The sequence below is a fragment of the Chrysemys picta genome, chromosome 2 (genome assembly GCF_011386835.1).
Source record: "Chrysemys picta bellii isolate R12L10 chromosome 2, ASM1138683v2, whole genome shotgun sequence".
Lineage (NCBI taxonomy): Eukaryota > Metazoa > Chordata > Testudines > Emydidae > Chrysemys > Chrysemys picta.
The window spans coordinates 211,331,312-211,344,197 of NC_088792.1; the positions used below are offsets into that span (position 1 = coordinate 211,331,312).

Here is a 12,886-nt window from a genome sequence, read left to right on the forward strand (position 1 = left end):
CCGCACACCCCCAAGGATCCTCTTGCGCACCTCCTGTGGTGCGCGCACCCCACTTAGGAGACCACTGCTCTAGATGGAAAATTGAAAAGAAAGATGGTTCTGTGTATTAGCAAATTTCAAAGATCCCTTTTTAATGTAGATGGAATTGGAATTTGTTCTGCAATCATCGAATTCTTTGAACTTGTTTTATTTTTGCAAATGGAACCCAATTCACACAAAGACAATGAAGGAGGTGATGGTTGGTGAACTCTTATTTCTAATTCTGTCCAATTTATTGTAAAGAATCTGTATCCATGACCGCCAATTGTTAAAGAACCATGTTAAACCTGTAATTTTTTTTCAGCTAAAGATATAAAATCTTTGGATCAATTCATAAATTTTTTGGACACAGACCTAACATTTTTCTCTAACAGCAGATGCTGACATGAATTCATATGATCACTGCTGTTAAGGATTCTTTAAGACATAGGAAATGTTGCTCCATTCAGATTATGATTTTGGAGTTGGCTTGTGGTGCTTGATGTTGAGGGTGCTGCTTATTTAGTTTTCCAAAACAAACGAGAGACTACTCTTTTTAATGTATAAACATTGATTTTTCTCTTACAGTTCTTTCAGCGAGCTGTTAAAGATGAACTGTGCCGTCAAAACAACTTATACATTCAGCCATATGCTTGCTATGAACTTGGCTGTCTTTTGTTAGACAATCCAGAGGTAACAGTAGAGTACATCTTACATCCGTGGGGGGAGGGATAGCTCAGTGGTTTGAGCGTTGTCCTGCTAAACCCAGGGTTGTGAGTTCAATCCTTGAGGGGTCATTTGGGGATTTAGTTGGGGATTGATCCTGCTTTGAGCAGGGGGTTGGACTAGATGATCTCCTGAGGTTCTTTCCAACCCTAATAATCTATGATTCTATGGTTTTTGGAAGTGGAAAGGGGGTCAACTGTGACCACTCTAAATAGACAGTGAAAATGTGTTATTTTACAAGTTATCAGGTATAGGAGTTAATTTTAATTACTTTTCCACCGGTGTATAGAGTCCCTTTAGTTTTGTGTCTTTAGTGTGATCGTGTATTATTGTCTACGTGGTGATATCCTACTGTAGAGAGTAGCCTACATCATACAAAGTTTACACTGTGACATTTCCAGGGGCTTTGTGTGTACCTGTGATGGTATAATAATGATTGGTTTTAGTACTGCTCATTTTTACCTATTTATATAATAAATATGGATCTGAGACTGTCCAAGGCAGCTGCACTGAAACATTTCATTCCTGGCCACCAGCTGGTGACACTCTCTAGCAATAAGCTCAGCAGAACCACTCCAAGTCCCTGTCTATTTTATAGCTAAAGTTTAAAAAGAAAAGAAAATCACATAAACAACAACAAAAATTATTGAAGCAAGAATATTGGCGAGCTTAATTAGTTCTGTGTCAAAATAAACATCTTTAAGGATTCCCTATATATATATCCCCCACTCTTGGGATAAGTACAGTGACGCTGGAATATTTTTTACAGTGGGGGGTGCTGAAAGCCAGTGCTCCCTAAACTTTTTACTTCACACACCCCTTACCCTTGTCTGTGCCCCCTTGCCCCAGAGCTGGGGCCAGGATTGGCTGTGGCTCCGGAAGGGTGGGGGCACATGGACAAGAATAAGGGGGCTGAGGCTGTGACCACAGCTGGGGCTGGGAGCAGAGCCCTGGGCACGGGGCTGGCAGCACTGGGACCACAGGCGCAGGGCCGGGAGCAGAGCCCTGGGCGCGGGTCCGGCAGCAGCCGGGACCCTGCATGAAACCTGGTGGTTCTGCAGCACCCCCCGCACCCGTAATTCCCGCACCTATGGATAAATACATGCCTGGCTCAGGAGCTCAGAATCTTCTGGAAAGCTGTTTTTATTGGGACCACCCATTCCCCTATCTCACGGCACAAGGTATAAAAGCTCCTCTTGAGTGCTGAAGATGCAGCAAGTTTGGAACATACTGAAAATCCACTCAGACTGACTTCGCTGCTTTCTGCCTTCTGATGTATGGGTTTCAGTCTTTCTCACAGTTTTTACTTGTAGAAACATCCAATCTTAAGTTAAAAATTGTCAGTGATGGAGAATGTTCCGCAACCCTTGGTGCATTGTTCCAGTGCTTAATTACTATCACTGTCAAAAATGTATGCCTTATTTCTAGTCTGAATTTGTCTAGCTTCAGCTTCCTGCCATTGAATCATGTTATACATTTCCCTACTAGATTGAAGAGCCCATTATTAAATATTTTACACATGTAGATACTTACAAACTGTTGTCAAGTAATCCCTTAACCTTCTCTTTGTTAAACTAAATAGTTTGAGCTCTTTTAGTCTGTCACTGGAAGGTATGTTTTCTAATCCTTTAATCATTCAGATGGCTCTTCTCTGAACCCTCTCCAGTTTTGCATCATCCTTCTGGAATTGTGAGCACCAGAACTGGATAGTGTTCCAGCAGCAGGTCACTAGTGCCAAATACAGAGGTCAAATAACCTCCCTACTCCTACTTGAGATTCCCCTTTTGTTTCTCAGGATTACATTAGCTTTTTTGGCCACAGTATCACACTGGGAGCTCAGGTTCAGCTGATTATCCATCATGTTCTCAAATCTTTTTCAGAATCACTGCTTCCTAAGATCGTTCCCCTATCATATAAGTATGGCCTGTGTTCTTTGTTTTAGATGTGTATATACAGTATTTACATGTAGCAGTATTAAAACACATATTGTTTGCATATTGCTTGCAGTTTACCAAGCGATACAGATTGCTCTGAATCAGCGACATCTCCTCTTCATTATTTACCACTCTCCCAATGTTTGTGTCATCTGCACTATCAGTGATGATTTTATGTTTTCTTCCAGGTATTGATAAAAATATTAAATAGTATAGGGCCAAGAACTGATCCCTGCAAGACCCCCCCCAGAAACACACCTGCTTGATGACAATTCCCTGTTTACAATTGCATTTTGAGACCTATCAGTTAGCCAGTTTTTTTAGTATTTTAATGTTAATTTTACATCATTCCAGTTTTTTAATCAAAACTCATGTGGTACCAAGTCAAACGCTTTAGAAAAGTCTAAGTACATTACATCCACACTACAAATGTGGTTGATAAAGGTAATCTCATAAAAAATATCAGTTGCGTTTGACAGAACCTTTTTTCCGTAAATCCACTTTGAATTGCATTAACCATATTGCCCTCCTTTAATTCTTTATTAATCGAGTCCCTTATCAGCCGCTCCATTATCTTGCCTGGGATCAACGTCAGACTCACAGTCCTATAATTACCTGGGTCATCCCGTTTACCCTTTTTAAAAATTGGCACAATATTACCTTCCTTACAGTCTTCTAGAATGTCCCCTGTGTTTCAAGAATTATTGAAAATCAGCATTAAAGGTCAAGTGAGCTCCTTAACCTGTTATTTTAAAATTCTTGGATGCAATTTATTTGGGCCTCCTTGTCTAAAAATGTCTAACTTGAGTAGTTTCTGTTTAATATCTCCGACGAAACTAGTGGAATGGAAAGAGTGTTATCATCACTATATGATGAGACTATATCATCTATATTTTCCCGAAATACAGAACAGAAATATTTATTTAACACTTCTACCATTTCCATATGGTAATGGAGCAATACCATTGTCTGGATTCTTTTTGTTCCTAATATATTTTAAAAAACCTCCTTATCATCCTGATCTCTGCTGGCCGTAGATTTCTCCTTGTGACCCTTTGCTTCCCTTATCAGTTTTCTACAATTCCTAACTTCCAATTTATATTCATTACTATCAACTTCCTTTTTCTTACATTTGTTATGTTTTTTTTATTTTTTATAGCTGCCAATATGAGCAGCAGATGAAGTATGAATAGAGGGGAACAGGGAGAGGCTAGAAAAGGCAGAGTCTGTAACTTCTTGAGTACACTGTCCTTCAGAACCTGGAAATGAACCCAGTCACTCTGAGTCTTGACATTCCTTTGCTGTCTAGCAAATAGCTATGAAACTCAGGCAAAGTATGTGCGTTTTTATCCCCCTCCAGTGGTGGGTCGATATAAAAGATAACTTGTTACCAATTACTCTTTTAGCCCAAGTAGTAGAGGACTGTGCTATGGATCTACAGATCCCATCCCTGCTGGTGACCTATGTGGGGAGTGATTATGGTGATGAAATTTTTGTTTTTTTCAGTTTTACAAATAACTTAGGGTTGGGTTTTTTAATGTGTTAAAAAAGTGGCAAAGTAAAGAACTCAGACGTTAAGAAATGTTGGATTTATGATCATCTGTGAACCCCCTTCCCATGTCTATGAATTATGATTAGGCTTTGCAGAATTTGGTTTTTATATTTTTATATTTTGACAAATAATATCAATGTTTATTTTAAGCATTTTTTTAGATTTTTATCTATTTAAATTTTCACAGTAGTTCAAAATTATGGGTGTGACGGGTTAGATCACAGAACCCCCCTTGGGAGCCGCGACCCGATGTGCCAAGATTACTCCTACCCCTGCTTTCCCTGCCAGCTCGGGACTCCAGCACCCTGTCTTGCTGAGTCAGACACGCCAGTCTGCTCCAACACATACCCAGGGTCTGAATTACTTGCCCCAAAGCTGCAGGTTTACCTGAAAGCAGCTAACAGAAGTGTTCCTGTCTTTAACACCCAGATGCCCAACTCCCAATAGGGTCTAAACCCAAATAAATCCATTTTACCCTGTATAAAGCTTATGCAGAGTAAACTCATAAATTGTTCGCCCTCTATAACACTGATAGACAGATATGCACAGTTGTTTGCTCTCCCAGGTATTAATACATACTCTGAGTTAATTAATAAGTAAAAAGTGATTTTATTAAATACAGAAAGTAGGATTTAAGTGGTTCCAAGTAGTAACAGACAGAACAAAGTCACCAAGCAAAATAAAATAAAATGTGCAAATCTATGTCTAATCAAACTGAATACAGATAATCTCACCCTCAGAGATGCTTCAGTAAGTTTTTTTCCTCCGACTGGACACCTTCCAGGCCTGGGCACAATTCTTTCCTCTGGTACAGCTCTTGTTCCAGCTCAGGTGATAGCTAGGGGATTCTTCATGATGGGTCCTCTCCTCCCTTTGTTCTGTTCCACCCCTTTATATATGTTTTGCATAAGGCAGGAATCCTTTATTCCTCTCTGGGTTCCCACCCCTTCCTTCTCAATGGAAAGACACCAGGTTAAAGATGGATTCCGGTTCAGGTGACATGATCACATGTCACTGCAAGACTTCAATGCCCACTTGCCAGCACACACGTATACAGGAAGACTTACAGGTAAAATACACCCATCTGCAGACAATTGTTCTGGTTAATGAGAGTCATCAAGATTCCAAACCACTATTAATGGCCCACACTTTGCATAATTACAGTAGGCCCTCAGAGTTATATTTCATATTTCTAGTTTCAGATACAAGAGTGATACATTTATACAAATAGGATGATCATACTCAGTAGATTATAAGCTTTGTAATGATACCTTACAAGAGACCTTTTGCATGAAGCATATTCCAGTTACATTATATTCACTCATTAGCATATTTTTATAAAATTATATAGACTACAACATCACAACGGGTTTAAAGCATTTTTTTCCATTTTTATCTTTTTTTAATTTTCATTTTTGGGAAAGTATGTGGGGTTGTCAGAAAATAAGAGTCGGACAATTTTATGACTGTGAACATTGAGATTCAAAAAGTTAAAGCTTTATAACTGTTAAAATGCAAATTGTCAGCATAACATCAAAATATACAAAGTAAATATCCTCAAATCAAACTTTAATAAGGTCTCAACCAGCATTTTTCTTACTTTGCCTATCTGAAATTTGATTATTATCAATGGAAATATTTATTATCCGTTTGCATGGGTATGGTGAAATTGACATTTACTGACATTTACAAATAAAAATCTAATCCTTCCAAGCCCAATTATGAAATAGTTATTATATGATCACATATTATTTCTTCCACAGGACCCCTGTCTCGTTCAGTGCACAGGACTAACTTTTGAGAGCTTTCAACCTAATGTTTTTAATGTGTTTTTTTGGGGGGGGGGCGGGATTTAAAACATACATCTTCCTACTTTTTTGGAGTCTCTTGTAAAGAGATTTGTGAATTAGAGGAAGTAACTGATTGATGATTGGGGCTGCTCACCATTTTATACCATCCGAACTGAGCATGGTGGTGAGTGGATCCCAGCATACAGTGCTTTCTAGAAGATAGAATTCACAGTCCAGGGGTATGCATATCCCATCAGTGTGGATCATCTTTAGTTACAATATGATTCTCAGAGTTTTAGAACTTGTACAAATAAAAAACTCTGGAAATTAACTTGGGGCATAGAAGAAAAGGATTAAACATACTGAAGTTAATGAATGAAAGATACAGATACTGATTTTGCATTTTCATCATAAAAATCATGACTTTTAATAAAGTATTTCAATTTAATTTGAAGTTATTCATATTTATCTGAGATCAGCATTTCATCTGAATTAACTTCATTATTTTTAAACTCTTCCATTCATTGAGCCCTTCGATACCGTGGTGGTAGATGCTATATAAGAGACTAAGATCAGTTTGTGCAAAACACAGACTTTATGGGTAATATTTTATACACTTTTGAATGTAGCTATACCATTTAAAAATAAAAACTACAAATATTTAAGGTATTTATATTCAGAAAAAATGGAGTAATATACTCATTTGAATCACTCATCTTTCTCAGTATCTTTATTTATCCTTTGTTGGCATACTTGTAGAAGATTTAAAATAAAAAAAATCATATGCATCTTACTGGGGAATAGAGTAGAAACCTTCAAATCCAGTAATAAAAGTTCAGTTGAAAATATCAAATTTTTCATACAGGCTTGAGTAACCTTTGCTATGTCAAGAAAAATAGCTCATTATTGAAAAACAAAATATTCTCTTTTCTTTTCCAAATCATTCTAATAAGGTCTATCTTTATCCCATGATTATTATTGCAGATGGGCAAGTTGTCTGAAGTATGGAAATCTTTTAGTAGTTCTAAAGAGGAGGTTCAAATGAGTAAACTGAAACAGATAAGAAAAAAAAAGTTGAAACTCTTGAGAAATCTCAGTGTATAATTGATGTGTTTTGCAGGTTGAATTGGTCAAAAGAATAAATTTGCTATTCTTAAACTTTAGTTTGCCTATAACTTTAGTGTTTTCACTGTATATGGTAGCTCACTGTAGTGCTTATAGCTAGTGCGCTCTCTAATCTATCTATCTATAGTAGACCGAAGTGTTGTTTTTTAAATACATACAGAAATACATACTGCAGGACCAGTACCAGTCAGGTACCTCGTTAGGAGTGTTTACTACCATGAGTAGTCCCAGTAGACCCAGTAGTATTTTCAGGGTTGAGACCTTAGTTCTTGTTGGCTGACCATTATACTTTAAAAGACTCTTTTTGACCTTTCTCCATGTGTACATTCTTCTAAAGTGATATTTTCTTCTCCTTTTACTAGACTGTTCCAAGAGGCAAAATCTTTCTTCTCCAGGCAAAGGTAACAAATCAGCACAACCTAATCCTGCTGTTAAGTGAATTTCAGAGTTCAGCTTGTGGTGCAGGTTTTAAAGTGTTGGTGTATATCACTGATGCTCTATAACTTTTATATATATATATATATACTGGAACTGGTCGTTCCTTTTATTCATTGCATGCAGCTTGGGATTTCCTGGAGCTTTTGGACATATACAACTTCCCAGTTACTGTGCAAGCCTTTAATAGAGAAGTAGACTGGTCTCTGCTTGCACTTGGGAGGTAGAGGGGAACCTCCTGCACCTTCTTCTAATTGGTGGACTGTGCTGGGGAAATCTCTTTACCAACACCATTGCTTAATTTTGGTAAGGGAAGAGGGTTATTAGCAATTTTCAAGCTCCAAGGGCCTTTTTCCTTGTCCTAGTTACTGTTTTGTAGCTCAGTGACTTCTTAAGCATCCTCGGCAAGTCACCTTGACATCCTAAGGTCAATGAGGTTAATAGTTGTATGTATTTTGTGTTGCAGGAGGAATTCACTGGATATGATTTTGAGAACAGATTGCATGTCCGCATACATGCAGCCTTAGCGTCTCTGAGGGAAGTGGTTCCACAGTGACAGCCAGGAAGTCTTGACATATTCTTTCCCACGGTTTCCGCACTTTAAGATAAAGCAGAGGTTAAGCTTTTGGGAAGATTGGCTTTTCTTCTGAAAACCACTTGTGCCAGAGACACTTTCCTAGAATGTTCAGAATTGGTGTGATGTAGTAAAGTATTACAGTCTTAATCATTAAAAACAAAATAAGTCAGACAGAAAGAGAGGGTTAAGTGATGTCGTATTTTAACTCTGTTTAGTTTAAGCCAAGCTGAAAACGTGTAGTCTGATTGTAGCCTTACCTGCACAATAAGCACATATCTGATTTACCACAACATTGGCTCAGTTTTGACAGGTATCATTTACCTGTTTAAATATGTCTAAAAGATGTTTTCTAGGGAGAACAACCTCGTGTTTGATTAAAATAATACAATATACATAATTGTTGAAAATTGTAAGTTTGCAGAGATGGACAGAACTTTTTTTTCCTTCAAAAGCCAACAAAAAAGAGGGGCACAAAAGAAGAAAATTGTTCAGCCAGGATAATAGCCAGTCTGCTCATTATATTTACTGGGTTAATCCAATGTCTTGATGCATATTGTGTGTCTATTTTAGAAAACTTCCACCCATATTTGTGATAAATTATGAAAATATTTAGGTTCTCTGCTTCTGGTATGTTCCAGACAGATATTTTGTTTTTGACGTTTAGTTACTGTATGGGTCATTTTAGTTTTGTTCTTAATGTTCTACATGGTGCATTGGCCTGCTAGTCTAGATGTTCCAAAGTTTAGCAAATTCTTTTCCACTTAGGTTGCCAAATATTGTAAGATAAGGTAGTAACCTTAAAAAGTAATTTTTAAACCCCCTTATTTTTAAGTAAGGTTGTCTTACTGAATAGTATCACTTCCCTTACTTCCATATATGGTACTCTAAACCTCAGGTGTTTAAAGTATTCATATACCTCAGTCAGCTTAAGAATATTTGCCAGGACCATATAACTTTAAAAACATGGCCAAACGTGTAGTAATACTGTAATCTGTTTACCTGACAATCAGTAATATTCACTGTCTTTTTATGTTGTTACATTCTTTTTAGTATAATATTTTATGGAGATATACATTTTACTTACAAAAAATGTGAAACCTGGCCAGAATGGTAGTAAATTCTGTTGCTTTGCATAATGGATGACTGGATTTCCTTGGAAATGGTTAGCATAAAGCCTTATCTTTGCTCCAGCCAGGTTGCTTTAAATGTTTCCTAGCTCAATTTCTTTCTCTCGCTCTCTCTAATTTTGTCTCTGCAGAATGTTTCCAAAATGTAGTATTTTGCCCACATCTAACCTGCACTGGTTTGCTTCAGGAGTTGCATCTCAAATGAGACCTGATGTGGAGGGGGGGAAGTAATGCTGTATATTCACTAGGCAGGGAGAAAAGATTAGGATAACAACCTTTGCTTTCTAACTAGAAATACAGAATTCCCACCATTAGGGATTTGCTTAGGAGCAGTCCAATCTCCCCTTTTTATTGCAGTCCAAGAGGAGGAGAAAGACTTTGTGAATCCTAGAGGCTATAATGTAGCTTTATTGTTTTATGATCTAGTTACAGTCCATGTAGTGAACATGTTTCTCCTTAGGTTTGATTCAGTAATACTGAGTCACAAAATTCTGGCTTTGTGAGTTCAATCCTTATTTGAATTGGTCAATTCAAACAAGTATTGGATAGAAACATTATACTGTATATTACTTAGAACCCTGACTGTGGTTTAAAAGTGAGCGTAATATACTTGACTTCTTTTTATTTCTGACTTTTTGTTTTTTAATCAAGAATATAGTCCACTCTGGATAAGTAGCAAATAGGCAACTTTACATTACCTACAGATTTCCTGTAGTACACCATTTGAACTGAATGCAAGAACATACTGTCCAGGACACACAACTCCTGCATTCACTTTGTGTTGAGATGTGAAGGGTCCAAATATCCCAGATGAATAGTAGACACATTGTGAAAGTAGGCTTATCAAATGGCCTACTCCTCTCACCAGGTCTGTGGAGTTGGAGTGGCATGGAAACAGCCTTGTCTCACTATGTACTCATACAACACCTCAGCTCTGTGCAAGTTTTAGTTTCTCCATGAAGTCCAGAAAATCATCACTGAAGTGGAACTGTTTCTGTATTTTTCTCCCCTCGTAGGAGAATCTCCTTATTTGTAAATGTCAGTTATTTTTTATATTAGATTATGCCTGTGATGAGAACAATCTCAACTGTATTTTACATAACTTGAATAAGTTTTTATACTTTAGAGCTCGGAGGCATGGTCTAATTGCAATAATGCAATATGCATCTTCCTGGTGAATATGTTTAAGATTTTATCTTCATTGGGTCAGGTATTTTTTGGTTGTTGACACCGTTTTTATCTCATTATGACTCATTTCAAATAAATAACTAGAATTTTTAGATGTCACCAAAAATGAGAATATTTATTGTGGTGTACTGTACATGTCATTAATTTACAGAAATTGCACTTTTATATTTCTGCTGAGTAAAATTAAAAGAAAACATGGACCAGATTGTTCTCTTGCTCTTTAAAATTACCCTTAGTCAGTGGCTTCCCGAATACAAAGATGCCAAGTATTCATAAACTTCCTGGCTGTGAATTGTCTAACAGCCACCAGGTCTAACAGCAGTTACCTCAATTTCTGTTCTTCCATCGTGGTTTTAGTCTTCTGGTTTAGAAAATGGGTTACATATTGAGCTCAGTCATGGCATGGACATGAAGATTTGACACTCATTGTAAAGACCTTAATTTTATTCCCCCAAAAAATCTGTACCCACAGTATTTCTCCATTTTCCAAAAATGTCTCCAGTTTTCTCTCAAACGAGCACATCAATTGCTTCTTTTGCTAACTTGAGATGCTAGTTTTGTATTCTGGCCATGTTTGGTTCTTAAATAAAATTCGCAAAGCCTTGTATTGAATTGCCTGTCCATTTTCCGAACATAGTCCTGTCTAAACAGCTTATTGGGCATTTTTTAGTCCAAAATTGACTCTCTGTAGATATTCCAAATGGGAAGCAGTGTGTTGGTAGCACCATACAGTACACATATTTTAATGCAGAGATTGTGAAGGGGTTGGTTATCCATGAAATAACTGCACAAACCACCTCCCTTTCCAGTAATGATCACAAAACAACATCCCTATAGCAACAGTAGTAGCTGCCTGCAAGGAAAAATATTAGGAAAATGTATGTTTAGATGTCTTTTGTGTGATTTATTAGCTGGAGATAAGCAGCAGCCAGTGCCATCTGACCAGCCAGCTATTCCTGAACCACCACCAAGTGCTCCATAGGCCACAATTTGGGAACCTCCTATGTACTAGACTCCGCTAATCTTAAACAGTAAGAAGCAAGATACCAGTACATTGTCTCTAATTCTCCATGCAGCAGATATTATGTAATGAAAACTGGATAAATATTTAAATGGTTTTGAACAAAACAAAAAGCTGGGATTGCAGCCTTTCTATCTTAGTTATAACTTGAGCAGGAGTCTGTACAACAGTGCCTCACATTGTAATGTTTCAAGGTTATCCAATCAATCATTTCAAGAACTAAGTATACTCTGTGGGCCAGAGCCTCATCAAAATGAATAGAGTGCAAATCTCCTCTAAATCAATGGGATTACTCAATTACTCCATTACAGAGGTCTGATTCTAGCCCATTATGTCCAATGCACAATCAAAACATTGCAAAACAAGTACTCTGTATATTGATTGATAAATCATAGGGACTTGCCCAAGTTCCACTGAATTGCTTGTATCTATATAATTTTCATCTGTGCCAAAGCAAACAAATGTAATAGTAAAAATAACTCTGCACTGAACAACTGTGTCCAGTTCTGGTGCCCACAATTCAAGACAGGTGTTGATAAATTGGAGAGGGTTCAGAGAAGAGCCATCAGAATGATGAAAGGATTAGAAAACATACCTTATGATGATAGACTCAACAAGCTCAGTCTATTTAGTTTAACAAGAGAAGGTTAATGGGTGACTTGATTACAATCTGTAAGTATTTATATGGAGAACAAATATTTAATAATGGGCTTTTCAGTTTAGCAGAGAAAGTTATAACATAATTCAAGAGCTGGAAGTTGAAGCTAGACAAATTCAGACTGGAAATAAAGTGTAAATTTAACGGTAAGAGTAGATTGGTAAATTGTTCCAATGTTAAAGGTTCTGGTGGATTCTCCATCACTGACCATTTTAAAATCAATATTGGATGTTTTTCTAAAAGATCTGCTCTAGCAATTATTTTGGGGAAGTTCTCTGGCCCATGTTATACAGGAAGTCAGACTAGATGATCACAATGGTCCTTTCTGGCCTTGGAATCTATGAATCTGTGAACCGCATTTACAAGATATGCTGGAAAAACAATGCAACCATTTTAAAAAAGACCAAAATCCTGTAACAGTGTATATACGAATTTATATTCTCTCTGAAGGTTAATTCAACCACTGTACCCAATAGTAGTGCTTTTAGGGAAAGGCAACTGGTAATTCTTCGAGTGCTGTCCCTGTGGGTGCTCCTCTCCAGGTGACAGTGTGTCCGGTGCCGTTGATTGGAGATCTTCGGTAGCAGTGCTTGGTTGGGACGCACGCACTCAGCTGCTGTCTCGCAGTCTCGTTAGAGCAGGAGTTCTCAAACTGGGGGTCGGAACCCCTCAGGGGTCAAGAGGTTATTACATGGGGGGTCGCGAGCTGTCAACCTCCACCCCAAACCCCACTTT

General features: G+C 37.6%; 1 protein-coding gene across 7 annotated transcripts in view; it reads left to right on the top strand.

Moving 5' to 3' along the window:
• The window catches only part of TTC39C (tetratricopeptide repeat domain 39C), a 68,245-nt gene extending 57,166 nt beyond the window's left edge, over window positions 1–11,079 (top strand). For 4 of the 7 annotated variants that reach the window (XM_042854848.2, XM_005282778.5, XM_008178620.4 and 1 more), the window contains 3 exons: window positions 607–711; window positions 7,508–7,546; window positions 8,047–11,079. In XM_042854848.2, coding sequence (XP_042710782.1) covers window positions 607–711; window positions 7,508–7,546; window positions 8,047–8,136 — 234 coding nt within the window. In that variant the 3' untranslated portion in view covers window positions 8,137–11,079. Of the gene's footprint in view, window positions 1–606; window positions 712–3,837; window positions 4,013–7,507; window positions 7,547–8,046 lie in introns of all 7 variants that reach the window. The other 3 variants (XM_042854849.2, XM_065585365.1, XR_006175531.2) reach the window with 2 other exon arrangements.
• The last annotated feature ends 1,807 nt before the right edge of the window (window positions 11,080–12,886 follow it).